The 19,076-nt window shown below is 29.6% G+C and overlaps 1 protein-coding gene across 1 annotated transcript; it reads right to left on the reverse strand.

The window, feature by feature from the left end:
- Positions 1–1,049: 1,049 nt before the first annotated feature.
- LOC126834323 (beta-1 adrenergic receptor) lies at positions 1,050–8,019 on the reverse strand. The gene is made up of 5 exons (XM_050566154.1): positions 7,666–8,019; positions 5,201–5,365; positions 4,704–4,908; positions 3,297–3,603; positions 1,050–2,760 (listed from the first exon to the last, which is right to left on the reverse strand). The coding sequence occupies exons 2-5, from the start codon at positions 5,259–5,261 to the stop codon at positions 2,428–2,430; spliced, it is 906 nt and encodes a 301-aa protein (XP_050422111.1). The 5' UTR covers positions 5,262–5,365; positions 7,666–8,019; the 3' UTR covers positions 1,050–2,427.
- Positions 8,020–19,076: the final 11,057 nt, after the last annotated feature.

Here is a 19,076-nt window from a genome sequence, read left to right on the forward strand (position 1 = left end):
GTATTGAGCCTCGTTGATTATCCAAAGTACATATTATTTTTATTATAATGATGCTTGAATTTTTCCTCTACGTAACAATTTATTACATTATGTATTAAGTACTATCTATTAGAACAGCGGACAATGCGATTACAGTGATCTTGTGATGGACCTAATAGGCCTGTTGATAATATAATGATTTCAAATTAATAATAATATAACCGACAAACTACTTAAGTAGAAGATAAAAGTCTGTTACGCAAAAAGTACAGGAAAAAAGGATGTACTCGTAAGTCAGTTTGTTTTACTTTAAAATTTAAATTTCGTATTATTTGTAAGGGTATAGGTTACGAGTTGAGATTGTTTTAATATTTCAAATAAGTAAATATAAAAAAAAGGAAACAAATCCGGTACTGTATATTTATAGTTTTTAATCTACAAATGTTTTCCAAGAAAATGTTGAGAAAAAAGTGACCTAATACCATTTTTTCCTGTACCTCTTACACAATTTGGAAAAGATGTCGCGTTCTGAATAGCGCAAATTTTGATTTTAGTTGAAAACATTGTACAAGAAACATTCATACTTTGTGTAATCCGGTTCAATTATTTCAATTTTTTTTATTAACAGGGTCAGCCAAGGGAATGAACCGGATCATACTAATATAAATGTAAACAAATACTTATGAATCAATGCACTTTCATTGCGTTCACTCCTCGTTTCAATATAGATTTTTTTCCACAATCGAGAAAAAATATTTTATTTTAGCTATGTCAATCTTTGCCAATTGTATTTTTTTGGTTTAACAAGAATAAATTATGTATTAATATTCATTAGGAACGGTTAAAATTGTCATTTATTATTATTTTTTATTTGACGTAGGCTCAAGTCATTATAGTAAAAATAATAGTTAAAATTTCTTGATAATATTTATAATAATAATAATAATAATTATATAATAATAATACTAATAATATTAATTATAGTAATAATAATAACATAATACTATAGGAACAAACAACTTGTAATAAAATACAATTCCAAAAAATGATTATTTTTATTAATAGTATGCTTCTCGTTTCATAAGTATCATCATAAGTATTTTTTAAACACTACATCTAATTTATACACTTTTTTTTGTTTTTAAAGCTCAACAAAACTAATTCAGTGCAATTTAAAATTGATAGGCAATTTTTTTTAATGACAAAATACTTATTAAAAAATGATCGTAAACAGTCGACTTTATACCTTTGATAATATTATTACTTAAATTAGAGTTGGGCACGGGTTTTCTTTTGAGTAATTTTAATTAAATTCTATCAATTGACCTAAGGATATAATTTCAACAGCGGCAGTCACATAATATATAAGACGGTTGTGCGCTACTGGCACGATCATGTTTTGAGTTTGCACGTCTCGCATTAATACAGTATTATATTATATACACGGTGTTCAACGAGGATTTACTCAATGCAGCTATTTCTTCTAAGAAAATGTTAAAAGATTTTGAAATTGCATTGACATTTTTATAATTATTGCTATGATACAGAAACAAACACTGTAATTGATATTTATTCATATAGTTGCGAACAGCCTAATAACTTTTACGAGATCGATTAATTAAAAACTATACGATTGGACTCAACAAATTTTGAGTGATTATTTAATTAATTACTAATTTTATTGTACGGTTATAATAAAAGGAAAATGATCTATCTTTCCCTTTGTATGCTCAAAGTTTCTGCTTTTATCTGTAAAAAAAACTAACAATTTGTAATTATGTATGCCACATTGTTTTCTCAGATAAAACTTGTGTTAAAAAGTACTAAATTTCGGTTTAATGTTGAGTTGAATTCTCGTGAATCACGCTGTGTATCGACATGGATCTCTGTTTAGGTTTTTTCGGTCTTAATGCGTTCCCATAGGTTTTATGCCCAACCCCTGAATGTCAATACGTTAAATTGATATCGCCGTAAAATATTATTAACTCATCAGTAATTTACAACCGATCTATTGCGATTTAAACTCTTTTTTTTTTTTTTATAAACAACCTATAAAAAATAATTACATTTTTTTCTTACTACGATTTAAACAAGAAAACATAATATATTGAAATTTGATACGACGCGACTGTTTTCATCTAAAGACAAGTCAATCGTTTTTAAATCGAAATATTATTATTTTTCTTTAGCCCGTAACGTTATCGAGTTTAGTATCTTTAAATACGAAAACCGACGGCTTTAAAATACTAAATTATTTTTTATGTATTATAATAGTGCTTTTTTTTTTCGTTCTTTAGCTTTATAAACAAAACGTAATAAATAAATGGACGTATGATTGCTCTCGGGAAGAACATTCAATTGATAACAAAAACAAAGTTCAACAATTTCATAATTATTAATATTACTTATTAACAAAAAAAAAAAAAAAAAACATCAATAATACTTAACTTATAGGAAGTGATCTTCCATGTCGAGTTGCAGCAGCTCGAGTTCCGCGCGATTTTTCCGTTTGCAAAACACAGTCAGACACAACAGTCTGAGCATGACCCGGAACTGCGGGCTAAGAAAGATGAGCACGAACGCCTTCCAAACCGAGTTGGATATGCCCAGCCAAAGGGCGTAGAAACGTACCTGGCCGGGCACAGGCGGCGAGTCTCCCAGCTGCTGATACGCTTTGATTGACATCAGCGGCGTCCAACACACCCAGAACGATACGATCAACACGAACGCAGTCACGTGAGTGGGATTGGACAAGTTCTCCGACAGCGCAGTAACGTATTCCTGTGAGTGGACATTGCGAACCCGATAAAACAATTAAAATATATAATATACATCCATAATAATAATATATAATATACATAATATCAGCACAGTGACTCCGAGGGAGCTTACAGTGAGTAACCACACTATCTGTGCCCTGATAACATGGTCTCATACAAATAATATAAATCCTAAACGAGCTTCAATTAGTAACTTCACTTAAAACTTCAACTAAGAGTACCACAAAAAAACTCTTGAATGTGATAAAAATACGATTTCGTTAAATTAAAATTATTTTTTTTACAAACATTTTAATAGAAGCCATAGATGGATACTTAGTTATTTCTGTTTTCTAATAAGAATTTAAGTTGTGGAGTAGTACTTAGAATATCGGTATTTCAAAAACACGGATTTGACGAACTGTCCAGATTTTTTTTTTTATCAAAGTTAGTAGTAAAATCATTTTTTTTTTTTACATTTCGAGCTAATTTGAACGCTTTTTTTTTAAATTTAGGATGATTTTTTTTAGCGGCGATAGAATTACATAAAAAAATCACCTTGTCGTGTGCTAAGAAACCCCGCCGTAACCTTCGTATAGCACCATAGATGTACACATAAGTGTACAGGATGGTGATCAGACTGGGCCCCAGAATGAGTATGGATAGCGTTACCGAATACGCCGCCATGCCCTGCCAGTCAAGCATGCACACCGCAGTGTCTTTGTCAAAAACAGGTTCGCCAAACTCCAACAGGGGCGGACAGCACAACATAGCAGACGATATCCATGTGAACGCCATCCAGCATTGGCACCTAGTCCGTGTCTGCACGGTAAAGTACCTGACTGGTTTGCGCACTGCTATGTACCTAGAAACAAACACATTTGTTTCATTTTAACAAATATAATACATTATTGTTTTAGATGAAAATATTATGAAATCCTAATTGCCGTTTTGTTAACTAGCATAAGATAAAGTCAGAGTTGGGAATTATTCGAATTTGATTTAAATACAAATATTAGCGTATTATCACGTTATTCAATTTGTTTCAAGTGTTATTTAATTAAATTTAGCCCAACTCTGTATATTGGGTGTATACAGTGACCAATAATTAATTATGTATATACAGTATATCTTCAAAGCGGCGCTCAAGCTTTGTTAAAATATGATTAAATACTGTTTTGACTTTTAAGAGAGAAAAAGCGATTTAAATAGATTTTGACTATGGGAAACTGCGTTAAAGAGGTGAAATGTCCAAATCTAAAACAGCGCTATCTGTATGATTTTTAATTTCACCCACTTCCGGGAGGCGGAGTTTTTCAAAATTTGGGTTCGAGGTATTATGTAAATAGAAGCATGCTTAATCAATGTTCTAAAAAATTTCAACTACATCCTACCTTTTTTCGCGAAGATATGGCTAATTAATGTCGATTGAAAAACCGGTCAAAATTTGTTTTTCGGTTTTTCTCGGGTTCGAGGATGAAGTAGTTGACCCACCAAAGTACAAACCACATACGATTTCAGATTTATAGATGTGCTACTCGAGTAAATCGGTCAATAGGAAAAAAAAGTATCGCATTGAAGCTAAAAATAGTTCACTCTCAATTAATTATGAAAATACTAAAACGGCGTATAGGTTAGGCAATTTAATAACTTCGGTGCATACAAATAAATTTGCTCTGTTCTGGCTGTTCGCAAAATAATGCCAGTGTACATTTTTTGCGATAAAAGTTAAGAACAGAAGTACATTTTTTGAAAAAAATATTTTTCAACAACAAATATATTTAAATACGCATATATTTAGTTCAAGTGTATAATGCAATTATTGGATGGGACTTTATTTGGACTACTATAAATAGATTATTAAAAAAAAAATACAATGCAATGTAATATTATCCCCAATTTATCTGTTATTAATGGACGGTGGGTAAACGTTTGCAAAATAGTATGATAATAATAATTAGTCACCTGTCCACACTAATCCACATGAGAGTATAAGCAGACACGGTCCACAACGACACTTCAATATATCCGATGATTCTACATGCGATGTTACCATAGACCCATTGTTGTACGAGTGCCGGGTACACGGAAAACGGCACTACGAGCACACCGTAGAGCAAGTCGGCCAGAGCTAGTGACACCAAGTATACATTCATCACCTCTCCTCCACCTACGAAAACAATGTTTACACAATGCATCATTTAAGTAAATAATTACTATCATCACACACATAGTTGGGCAAGATATTCAACATTTCGGAAATTCCAACCTAAATATGCTTTAAACATATAATTTTTAGGTTAAGATATCAGCTTAGAATGTAAATGTCCTATATTAAAAGTTTTAGATTATGCAAAACTATGATATTACAGTGTAGCTGTAATACATCTGGTACTACATACTTGAATACTGCAACAGTATTACATTGTTACACTGTAAAACACGAATATCAATAAAATTACCTCGTATGTTGGTGAACGTAGCGATGATGAGGATATTAAGGAGGATGATGGCGACCGCCATGGTGAGCACCAGCGACGCCTGGGTTAGGGGCTCCAGGATGTGGGGAGGTGGGCTTCAGTAGCACGTGCCCACCGCCATTGTTGCTATCTATCATGCATCACGACCTTTAAAAAAAATATTTTGCAATTTTATTATTATTTACACCTAATAGTGTTCACACACTATAACTACGTTTTCCATCATCTCGGACAATACATGGGAAATACATATTGCTTAGTATTCACAAATACTATTGTTAATTACGTTATGGATAAAACATAGTAATATGTAGTATGTGTAGTATGTGTATTACTTATCATAGTAATGTATGAGATGAAAATAATCGTATTAAAGCACAGACAAGTAAATCAGCTGCGGTGTATAAAAAACAAAAACAAAACCTGCTATAAAAGCTTTAAAATAATAAAAATCGATTTTTTAAATACATACTGGCAGGTTTTTTTTATTATAGTATGTCATGCAATATGCAACATTATATAGATATTAGTATAATTTTATTATTATCTATATTTGAGTAAAATCATAATACCTTATAAAACCATAATATTTCAAATAAATGTTTGTATAATATTCAAAAATCTATTTCACGACACAAAAAATGTGTTTATTGATTGTTTGTTTTTTTTGTAATGTTAATGACTTATTTGTATACTACGTTTTTTTTAAGTGGCTATTTTATATCATCGTCATGATATTGTATCTATAACGATATATTTTATATGTTCTTATGAATATTCTTATCCATTTCATTGTAATGACCTTCTATACAGTGGCGTGTTGACCGTGTTTCCATGGGCCATGGCCTCTATTTAGGTACATTGGAAGTTAACAATGGGTGTACATATACATAGTATAGTGGGTATTAAATGATGTAAATAAAATGTTAGGCCGAATTTCTAAAACGAGTTCAACACGCTACTATAAATATTATATTATACATCAACAAAAATTACCTAGTAGGTATGCATTTTGTATGCCTAAATATTATAATCCTAGTTTCATCATAGTGAATATTATTGTCTTGTTTGTTTTTATTATTTAATCAAAACATCATTACAATTTTGTAGTTAAACATATATGTCATTATTATTATTTTAAATATGGTTGTGTGTATGAAAATATATTAAACATGAACTTTATAAATATAAATACAACATAGGCCAGCAACTACTGATTATAAATACTTTGATACACATTGCCTCTTCTGTGTACAAACTATTAAATATACGCGTTTTAACATTTTACGGCTTCTATAATCATATTATGTGTCCCACAACCAAGGTGGTGGCCCTTTTCCCGATCGATGATTTCAATGAACCTAACTAGTCACACAAAACATGTTAAAACGAAAATTCTCCCATCATATACACAACTATACAAGATCTATAATATATTAATTGTTATTTTCGCTTTTATAATCAGTCCTAAGTACGGCTTTGAATAAAAATATAGTTTTTTACTTGTTCGCAACGAATGACCTAATATGTAAATACTAAATTATGAATACATAGTACATACAATAATTATAAAGTTATTATAGTTATTACAATTTATAGAAGCTAAAGATGATTGTGTTTATTCGTATTTCATGAGCAGCCTGACTTGGGGTACACATTTTTCAAGTCATTACTACCCCTTAAACTTTGATCATTCTAAACCTCAAGTGTAGTGTATATGAGGCCTAATAATACATAATCTGTCTAGAAACTATAATTAAAACTACACTGTTGTGAGCAGTGCGGGTTTTTGGAAAATGGTATTTGTCATAAAGGGTCGAAATCGCTTCAGGAGCACTTATCGATCCGAACACAATCAGGGTTGGCATGTTCAAAACAAAACTTATGGACATTTTTTACATCAAAATAACAATATTTACATTTTTTATCAATTGTTTTAAATGCTTAAAAACTAGGTTTTGTTTGTTATAAACAAATTTTTAAAAAAAAAACACTTATTTTACTATTCTTCAATGGCCCTAACACGGTCTGTTATTACGGCACTACAATCAAATTCTAATGCGATTCTTTTACATTGTCGAATACCCTAACTAGGAATCTTTTAAGAATACATGGAAAGACTTAATATATGTTAGGACAGATGGCTGCTGGTGGCATAGGAGAGGGTGGCAGACGATCAGCGTATGTGTCTCATAACGATACGAGTGGAGAGTATATTGGATCTAGTGTCGAAACGGATAAGCTGTACCCCGGACGGAGAAAACATCAGTGGCGATTGCTATCCAGCAGTTTTGTGCGACAACCTTCGAGCGATCGAAAGCCACAGAAATAAAAAATTAAAAAAAAACCCTACATGAAAGCACGCACGCCAAATGCGTGTAAATCGGGTGCTAGCTAATATTGTAATAATATAATATTATGTCACTAGAAAGTCGTTGTGTACTCACTCGATATCGGTGACATGACTGTGCTGGTGCTGGTAGTGGCTGTGATGGTTGCGGTGGTGGTGTGGCGGTGTCCGTGCCGACGGGGTCGAAATGCCGCGGTAGCGGATTAAGGAAATTATCGCGATTAATGTGATACAGCTGCGTGTAGTGATTTCGTGGTTGTTGTACTTGTAATAATTGTTAAAGTTTGGTATATTGCGGGCGACGACAACGACGGCGGCGGCGGCGTAATGATAATGATGATGATTGCGTACGGAGAGACGACTTGTAAAAAAGCGAGCGATTAAAAAAAAAAAAAATTTTTTAGAAAAAAATCGGGGGAAAAGAAAGATACTGTACGCGGAATGTTGCAAGAGCTACACTACTACCACTATCGTACACTGCGGTGGCGGCGGCCGAGTCGCACCTCCCCTTTTGACGGGCGCGCGCCTAGCGGCGGCAAACCATCTCCCCTCTTTGTCCGCGCCTCGCCCGCGCCGTCCGTCCGACTGCCGCCGTCGGGCCTATATACGCCGTCGTCTACCCCTACATTATATGCCCTCGGCCGACCTCCACTCGCCTGCCCCTCACGGCTGCCGCTTCCGCTATCGCATCCCTTTGCACTGGAAGCGGCTACGGCGTGACGTCAACCGAAGGACGCAGCGGTCGGCTCCAGTGTGTCCGCCGTCGTATCTGCGGCACTATCTGACTCCAGAGAGCACAACAGACACGAAGCTGCTTTTGGCGTTTCCTATAGCGCGCGCACAAACACTGACACACGCATGTATAGAAATGTGTTACATGCACAATTGCAAACATTTTATAATATTATTACTATTATTATTATGTAACTTACTGTTATTATACGATAAAAATAATAAAATGGGGATAGAGAATACGAGCCGTGAGCTTTTAAAAACCATTCAAGACAAATCCGGGGTTTGTTTTGTAGAAGAAATTCGAGCCCCGACAACGTTCCACACGCACACACAAGCGCGCGACCTCTTATAAATTATTGTTTTTATGAGTTAACGGGCGGGGTGAGGGGGAGATGGAGTAATATTTATTCGTACGAGTCCTGGCAGACCGAACGTTTCCCAGCGTCAGTTTTGACAAAATATAATTACACACTATTTAGAGTAATGGAAAAATCAACTCGGCTTCGTTTATTTATAAAGATGGATAACTTTAAATGAAAATATGAACCCACTATATCGAAAATAAACAAAAACGTCAAATTGGTATTTGTTTAACGGCCTAGTGTCATCTGACGCCTTTCAACAGGACGTGGCGTATTTAAGCTTGGCTTGGGTATGCGTATGCTTAGCACTATTATTTCAAGACTTATCATACTCCTCCGTTATTTGCGTGTTATACTTTGTCATACGAGATAAGGAATTCTATAATATTGTTGGTGTTAACACCCTCTCATTTTTTTAAGCGAAATTGTCCACCTGAACGAATACCATAGGGCAATACACATTTGGCTTGAACTTCTTGTTACACCATTGAGGTCCCGTAGACACTGATAAAACGGTAGTGAGATTAGTAATGGAAAAATGAAATGTCTTGGACATTGAATAAGAAAAATTAAAGAAATATAGATGTGGCTGAAATGGGCATGTTGAGATGAATGTGTGTAGAGAATAGAGACTAAGTTGGACGGAATGAGTAATGAGTATATAGGTATAGCTTATAAACACTAAGAAGAAGGGAACTAGAGAGTTGCAACCATAGCAGGACAAATTCTCTCAATTTGGAGCGCAGTTCCCCTCTGGTCTGTGATCAATAATTTTACGTTTGGAACGAAGATTTTAATATTGCAGAGAAGGCAGCTAGTTACGGATGCGACCTCTTCTTTCTAGGGCTTTATTCGAACACTTAGAGAGCAAGTAGCAACTTTGTTGATGAGCAAATGATCCAACCGTGCCTAAAGATAGGGGACTGTAAGATGAAGAGTGGTATATGTCCATAATTACTAACTTGAGATGAGCTCATTGCCACAGAGTAGATTGAGGCAGGAAATCTATATGTTACGGCAGATTGCGACCAATCAGTATGGTTCGTCCTTCGCGGTCCTCTATTTAGTATTTTCTCCAAATCGAACAACGTAATAGGAGGTGAACAATGTATAAGACAAGTGATAAACAAACTTTGCAAATTTAGAATGAAAACGAAAATACCATAGATTTGCCGAAAACGATGTGTAAGGCCTGAAAGAAATGCTCAGATAGCTAACGTCCTCTATCGTTCCATGTAATCGTGAACTAAAACAGCATCTTGTTGATCTACAATTTTTCCAAAATTTTTTTGACATGGTGATTGAATGAAAATGTTGATGCTTAAAAATGGTTTTCTATTATGATAATAATAGGTTGGCGTTCATTTTTTATCATTGGTAAATAGAACAGATGTTTATTAATGGAATTACTTCAAATTTTTTAATTAAATATGAGGCGAGGACAGCGTTTTACCCTTCCTAGAATAATATCCAGTCTCTAATTATTGTCATCACACATTATATTCGGCGTTTAGTTTAAAATGAAAGAATATTTTAAGAACATATTTTTAAAAAATGATGACATTCCAAAAAACTCATCTTTTGATTTAATAACTTGTCTAAGTAATGAGCATCAGCAAAACATCTACTAATTAATTGCCAATCAAAATGTTTCTCAATTTGCATTCGTATTAAACATCTTTTTTAATTTATGCATAGCATGATGTTCTGTAACAAATTCTAATTAACTATTAAACTCAAAATATTTTTCCATAACTTCATTCATTAATCATACATTTACCATAACAATTTTTATTTTTCAGTGAAACTCGTACTTCAATTTAAACGTCAAAATCAATTACCAAATTTAAATTTTGCTAATTAAAAAAATTATTTTATGGAATACATTATACATGCAAAAGTAGCACACTTAAAGTGCGTACCATGCACGGGATGACATTAATCCATGTACATTTGCATTGTATAGGTAACCGCCATTATATTTTCTATCTGTTTTTCTGCATTAAATTGAACTGAACATATTCTATACATTTCAATAACATATATTAAGAACAAAATAAAACATTGTAAAGATAAGATTTAAATACTTAAAAACTTCAATATTTTTTCATTTTATTTGTAGATACTGAACACTAAAATGTTTTAATGTATATAAAAGATAGAATCGTTTGACACTTCAAAATCGTTTTGATATACATATGCACTTTTAACCTTTGTTTTTTTTACCCCAGTTAACAAAATAAAAAATTGAATTTATAAACGTCAATTAATTTGATATTTTTCAAATTGAATTGACTGTAGTAACCTGAAAAATAATATATACACAGAGAAAATCATATAATGGTTATCTTAAGCAGAACAAACCAAGTACAGTAAATCATTTATTACTAAACTTATACTCAATACTACCTTACCAAGTACATTTAGTTACAATTATTATTGAAGTGTTTTATACACTTTTCAACTGAATATACTGTTTATATATAAAAATACAATTGAAAAAAAATGTTATACGTAAAATTTGTTTATATTTCATGTTTTACATAAAAATGATCAAATAACAAATTTACAACCAGTTCTTAGTAGACTTATAACACAAAAACTAAGAGTATTGTGGGTGATTGTGTGTTGACATAATAAGCAAACACGAATAATATATATATATATATTTAAATGTATTTTATGATAATGGTAATGTAAAAATGTAATAATAATTAATTACTTTGTCAATTAAAATTTTTTTTAATCATTTTTCAATATAACCACAATCTGAATGTAAGTAAGCATAGTAAGATTACAAAAACAAAAATAAAAACAAAAAAAGTGATGATATAAAAAGATTACTTAGTTTTTACTTATATGAAAATAAAACGCATAAACTACCTTTTTCAAAACTGTAGTGAGGGTATCTCATTTCAATATTATTAACAAATTATTTTTCGTGTATTGATGTTGAATCCGCAACGTCTGAATACAAACAAACATAAATTTATATAATGTTAATTGCGATATTAAAATTTAACATAACTATTATACTAATTAATTATAATCAAACAAGAGAAAAATATCCTAGATTATTTTTTTATAATGCTGTAGTACAAATAACATAATCATCATACACACAGGCAATGTATATTTTATAAATATATATACTTGTTTTTTCTTATTTACAATTATAGGTAAACCATTTTCTACACATAATCAGTTTGAACTTATGGGGCTTAATAAGTTGCATGCATTAATTAATTTTTTAAAAAGATTTCAACCTCAAAAAGGTATATATATATATATATATTTAATATTCAATAAAGGCAACGGAAATATTAATTAAATTAAGTTAAAAATTAATACAACCTAGTTTTTTTCCATTTCACAGATTAAATACACACCTTATACCTACCAATTTATAGTTTTGTCAAATCGGACAGTGTTCGATGAAATTGCCCTGTTTAAAAATCTACCACACCATCATGTTGTACCAACAATGAGGAACACACAGATGTCATGATCACCATCAAAACCAACATCATCAATATCAACAATACTGGCATCATCATCAACATTGGAAAATGACGCCACAATTAAGTTCATATAACCATAACACTCACATTCCTCCTATATGAATATAAAATTCACACTATTTTATAATTATATTAGTTCAACTAAAAAATACAAAAGGGGAAATATGTATGTAATTTAAAATGTTTTTATACTTAAAAAAAGAAGAAACAAATTTTCAATTAGTTTTATAAGTCAACTTAAAATTTTAAAATAAATGTAATTGTATATAAAGGTTATTATATGTGTATTATATCTTAACAAAGCCAAAAGAAAAAAAAATAGAAGAATATCAAATATATAATAAATAGATGTATTATTAGAGCGTAATGAAGAATTGAATTATATCCAAATAAACTTGTACAAACAATATATTTACATTTTATTCGAATTTAGTACTATTTCCTAATAGAAAAGTATACATGGGTGTGTACCACCTTCAACTTTTCTCTGTAGGAATGTAGTTATTACAAAAAATTGTGTACCCTATTTGTGGGTACACAGAAAAGTTGGAGATGGGTACACAGAGTATAATATATCCTACGACTATACACCACTGATAAATAAACAATATATTTTGTATGTTGCAATAAAAATGCTTTGATCAAAACTAAACCTAACAAAATTTTAATTGCTTAAAAATGAAAAACCGAATATCATTGAATTTATTATTTTCTAAAATGTAGTTTATCAAGTTAAAAAATACATTTAGAAACTTATACCATTAACTAAATAATAAATTATTTGATATGTAATTTATTAGTAAATTTACTGTAAACTATAAGGTAAAAATAATTTAAGCCCACTTACATAAACTAAATATATATACATTTTTTTTAACAAATTCGAAAAATATTAGAAGAAAACATGTGGTATAATAGTGCGTGGTAAATAACAGTAGTCGTAGGGATCTACAAAATTTATTTTACCCCTTCCACTGAAAGAGTACATTATTTTTTTATATGATTGTTATTTTAATTTAACTAAAGCAAGGCCGGCACCGATATATGAAAGTGAGTGTTGGATATTGTGTAAGAGATATAAAAGAATAACGGAACTAAATTATATTGATGGATGGATTATGACTAGGTAAGGAGTAGTTGAGAAATTAAGGTAAAAAAAGACTAGGAAGAAAAAATTATTCTATTTATAAATTTACTATAAATGTTATCTAAAATCGTACGCATTATATTTTTTAATTATTTTAGTAAATTTCTATTAAAATAAAAATATTTATAAACAAGAATAGCATTATCAGCAATCCAGTCTACAATAAGCGTTTTTAATGGCAACACTAATATTCAAAAATATTTTTGCTAAATAAAAAACTTCAATAATATAAAACTATAATATTGAAGTACTAAAATCAGTCAGTTTATTTTTATAGATCTTCAAAAATTAGAAAATTCTCTCCTGGTCAAGAAGCCCTTGACAAGAAAATGTACTCTGGGTTCCTTTCACATTTATTGCCACATCTCCAAACCTATATTTTAAGAATTATATTTTAACTTTATACTAACTAATAATTTTTCTTGTACGTCTTAACCTTCTTTTTTAAAAAACTCCATTCGTTTATAACTTATTTTATTCATCGATTGACAATTAGTTATTTTATATTATTTTAATTTGCTTTAACAGCTCCACATTTGCACCTTAAACATATAATTTTTTTATCTCATCCCACCGTACTGTATCCTACTCCATCTTTTATCAATTTCTCTATTCTCGTGTACACTAAATTCAAATGTTAAAATTTCTCGGCTTTATTAAATATTTTCTTCTTGTTCCTTAAAATTTAACAGACTACTATTTCCACTCGTATTGTTCCTTAGCTGCCCAATACATACAAATATTATATTTTCGAATTATTTAATTTCTATACAGAAAACGTTTAAATATTCACAAAATGTTAAACACAATTGAAATTGTTGAAATACTTTCAAAACCTTTATACATATTTAAAAAAATTCAATTTCATGCCAAAACATCATTAAGTCATATTTAAAAAGGATCGAAAACCTGTTTGCCAATAAAATGAAATTATTTAAATTTGTTTACGTTTACTTAATAATTCTTTATAAGTTCTTCATTGAAAAAAGCACTAAAGAAGAATATGCTTATTGTTTCTTGAAAAAAAATCACATTACTTGTATTGCATAACTTCAATAGCACGTTGAATCGATACAAATGTTTACCTATAATAAGTTATAACCAAATAATGCATGCATAACTATTTCTTGAAAATACCAACACCAAATGCTAAAACAAGTATTTTATAAAAGAAATATCATAAGTTAAAATGTTAAATATCTAAAAGTACAAAGTTAATTGAATTTAAATTTAAAGGTATGTCAGTGCTTTTGTGCTTTATTGTGAATGAACAATTAAATTTCACATCACTTTTAAAGCATAATTTTAAAACAGTTAAAGTACAAAAAAATCTTTTTCTTTTCCCACCTAGCTATGTAGGATGTGCATTTAAGCAAGATAATAACAATTGTATCTCTACTGTATACTTATATATTTAACATTTTAGGACCTAATAATATAAAATAACAAATTAAGCTTTATTAAGTCATAGCACAGTATATAAAGATTGTTATGATTTCGCAAGCCGTAAACAATATTTAAATTTATAGTTCGATTTTAGTTCTTATTATAATTTCTCATATTTCACTACTTAAACTAGTATTATTTTTTAAAAGTACAATGACAACTAAAAAAAATAATATTAAAATTACATGTCGAAAAAAAAAATACCAATGTTTTAAATACTTCATTTAAGTTGACATTACCTTAACGCCTGTAACCATAGTTAACTTCTTTACAGGAGCGTGAAAAGTGACCAACTCTGTTACAAGAGTAGCATCTAAGAGAATCGCGGTAACTGTTGTTTCTTGATGATTTCCGACTAAGCCCACGTGTTTTTGCAAAACTTACAGTTAAAAAACTTCCATACAACTCCCTAAATAAGAAGAGAATTATAAAATTTGATTTTATATAATATTTAATTTTATGATAATATATATTATAACAATTATGGCTTACATTCCGTTTGTACGTTTTTGTGCTTCTGTTGCATCTTTATCCCTCTTGTATACGACAAATGCAAAACTTGGTCTGGTTCTGGACATCCATACTTCAAGCAATGTGCCGTACCGCTCAAATTCTTTTTCGATATCACGTCTTGTTATGCTGCTTCCTACATTCAGTGAATCAACACACCATCATTAACAAACTGGAAGATAAATTGAATGGTGTTATGCAGAAAACAACCATTACACATTTGATTTGTTTAGAGCATGATTCACGAAAATCGTTTAGCTAACAAATGTGTAACACATGAAACGTAATGCATATTTTTAGAATACTTATTTTAATTTATAGTAGTGTTAAAATTTACATTTAAAAAATATATACATACAAATTGTTAAAACGTATCATGGTAGCGTTCAACTACCATAACATAGGAAGTATATTTTTAGAACATAAAAGATGGTATCAATGAGTTGTACTTTTGTATACTAAATTCAGACAATAGTTTTTTTTAAAACCTTTGTACTTTGCATAATGCTATTTTATTAATATGATAAATAATTTAATGAATGGAATGAGAGGGATGGAAAATTTTAATATTAGTTATAACTTATAAGATTGAATGTTTTAATAAAATAAGTATACACTTGGATTGTTATTTAAACAAATGGTTCCTATTATAAGTTTTATGAAATTCATTAAAAAGATAATTAATACGACTTAAAAGGCACTTTTTCAGTTTTTAATAATAATTGAAAATAAATGGGCGTATTAATGTTAATAGTATAATATAAATGATAAACAATGTATCAAATGTGGAATTTGTACCATGTGTTGTTTTCTGTATCTAACTTAATAAAAAAAAGCTTAAAACAAATTTGACTATCTCTTACCATTGCAAACTAACAATAGTTAAAATATTGTAGAAAAAACTTTATGAATCTTTTTATGAATTAAAAAGATATTTGTATAGTTTGCAACACTTAATATATGATTATATAATACTCATCATTATGTAGATTTGATAAGTTAGGTTGAGTATTTTCAAGGTCTTATATTATACAATAATTCACACAATTTTATACATACCAAAATTCATAATTTAAGTCCTATGTTAAATATTATATAATTTATAAATTCGTAATGAATATTTATTGTACCTGAATTTGGAAAGGTATGTCTACAATATTATTACCTATGTCTCTGACGTGGAGACGATGTTTATCGACTGGCGTCTTGCTTCTGCTACGACTTCGGCTGCGACTTGATCCCGAACGGCTTCGAGAATAGCTGCGTGATGCCCTACGACTGCGCGAATGGCTGCGACTTCTGCTCTTAGAACGACTACGGCTCTTGCTTCTTGACATTTCTCACTGGATATTTAACAGTGTTATTAGAACAAACCATTGTACAATTACCACACTTTATATTATTATGATTACTTACGATTTATTAAATTCGTTGATTTGTTTACTACCACACATATATGGCACTAATACACTATTGAAACAACAATATATTATTATTGTATTTGTATGAAAAGGTGTTGCCGATAGCAAAGAAAAGAACAATGTCAAACAATCTGAAAAACCTACCGAGATTCAACGGAATATCCAAAGGGCAACAAAACTACTGGGATCGCAAGTCACAACTCGCGATTATAAAATACACTCAAAACCTTTACCAATCTACCTATGTAATGTAATTGCTACTAATAAAAAATAATTACTCACAGTCCACAGACGGCAGCAGGTAGAGTGTAGACACTACTTACTCGACCATATTCGCCGACATATAAATTTTATTTCAATGGAAAAATAAAAAATGTAATCAAAAAGTATAACAAATAATAATATGGCGAATGCTTTTCATGGAAGAATCAAACAAAACGGGTCAGTGTAGCCAAAACCGATTCTAGAAAAAATAGCGCCAAATTCAAATTTTACGTTTTTTTTTTTTATATTAATACATTTTTAAAAAAAGAGCATAATAGTTCTATTAAAATTATTGAGATCGAGTTTTAAGGATATAGTATTGTGACAAAAAAAAAGCCCTAAAATATAACTTGAATAACTATTTAATGCCGTAATCACAGATTTACCCTGTGATTTCACCAAAAAATCACAACTATTTTCTGTGATTACGGCTGTATTTATACTTTTTTCTGTGATTACGAGTGTAATCATAATCAAATCCGGGATTATGAATGTAATTGTTATCATAATCATAAGTGTAATCGTAATCGTAATCATATCTCCGGGCTGTGATTACAATCGTAATCGTAATCATATCTCTGGGGCCTGTGATTATAATCGTAATCGGAATCACACTTTAAAAATTCTATGATTATAATCGTAATTGTAATTATGATTATGATTATAGGTAATCGTAATTATGATTACGATTACGCCCAACACCGAGTCTAGTATGTATATTTTATTACAACATTTTGTGAGGTTATGACTTATTTATTTTTGAATTATAGTATTGTATTGCAGTGGCATATCCACCCATTTACAGAGGGCAAAAAGAGTAATATAGCACTCCTCTCTTCAAGTATTTTTTAATACTTAGTAGGTCACTATTAAAATGTACAACTTTTAAATATGTTGGTATTTAACAATTTTATTTTTATTCTATTATATTTTTGAGTAGCAAGTATTAAAATGTAAATTAAATAATTGTATTAACTTGTTATTTAATTAATAAAATAAAACATAATAACATTAGCATTACACTTGTTAATCATTTTAGTACATATATAATGTATAAAATAAAATTATAAATAAAATCTTAATAATATGTTTTATACTACATTATTACTTATCATTGTGCATAAAGCTGTATAACAAATAGTATAAGGCTAAATAAAAAGTTCTGTTAATTCATTAAGCTAGAAGCCTTATTTTCCATTTACAATACTTGATAATGAAAATTAATATAATATCTAATAAGAAGCACATACTTATTTACTTTTTGCTACCTTTTGGTATCCGAAATACTAATAATTGTTTTAATGTAACACTAAATGGTAATATTTCAAAGTTACATTTTACAAATAAACATGTTAGTAAACATTAATTGTGTAACAAATGGATAACATTCAATTCCAACATTTAAAGAAAAAAAAAAATAAAATTAGCAAATTAGTACTTTAATTTGCTAAGCTGAGAAAAATTAAAATTTCTAATATTTTTACTTAATAGTTTGTGTTGTAGACATTCTTTACTAATAATAAAAATTAGTGAGTGTACATATATATAAATATTTCAAAAGTATTTATTTGTCAAATTATGTACATAAATAAAATATTAGAACTAAATTAAGTTAAATAATAATATAAAACTGGCAATTTTTTTCCTCAGTAGTCATGGTAGTTTATAAAAACAAAAACATCATAATATTTAATAATGAACACACTATTACACAGCATAATTAATATTATGATAATAAAATAATAATTATTATATTATAATGAAAAGGAATATAAATTAAAATTAATAATAGCAATAAACCATTAATGAAATACTTTGGTTAAAAAAAAAATAAAAAAAATAAAACATAAGATAGAAGATGTACAAAAAAAATGTCATAATCTTAATTTAACTATTCATATTATTATTATTATTAATACTATATAATAGTAAAATATTTTATTGACTCTGGTGAGTTTCTGAGAGTTTGTCTTATGTCAAAATAGTATATTATTTATAATCGACTACAAAATACTCTTTGGCCAAATTAAAAGTTAATTTATTTTTAAATAAGTATTTTATTGCAATAACGTTAAAATTAAAAAAAACAAAATGTATAAAAA

This window comes from Adelges cooleyi, unplaced genomic scaffold (assembly GCF_023614345.1).
Source record: "Adelges cooleyi isolate 19-005CV unplaced genomic scaffold, UGA_ACOO_1.1 ACOO_flye_CR_arks_rails_tigmint_CR_PRNA_21, whole genome shotgun sequence".
NCBI lineage: Eukaryota > Metazoa > Arthropoda > Insecta > Hemiptera > Adelgidae > Adelges > Adelges cooleyi.

What these genes read in the sequence shown, in the direction of transcription:
- LOC126834323 (XM_050566154.1), bottom strand. Translation starts at nt 5,261, where the DNA reads ATGGCGGTCGCCATCATCCTCCTTAATATCCTCATCATCGCTACGTTC. An exon ending in TACGTTCACCAACATACGAG is followed by an intron (nt 4,909 to 5,200) that starts GTAATTTTATTG and finishes TTGTTTTCGTAG; the next exon opens with GTGGAGGAGAGGTGATGAAT. An exon ending in GTTTCTTAGCACACGACAAG is followed by an intron (nt 2,761 to 3,296) that starts GTGATTTTTTTA and finishes GTCCACTCACAG; the next exon opens with GAATACGTTACTGCGCTGTC.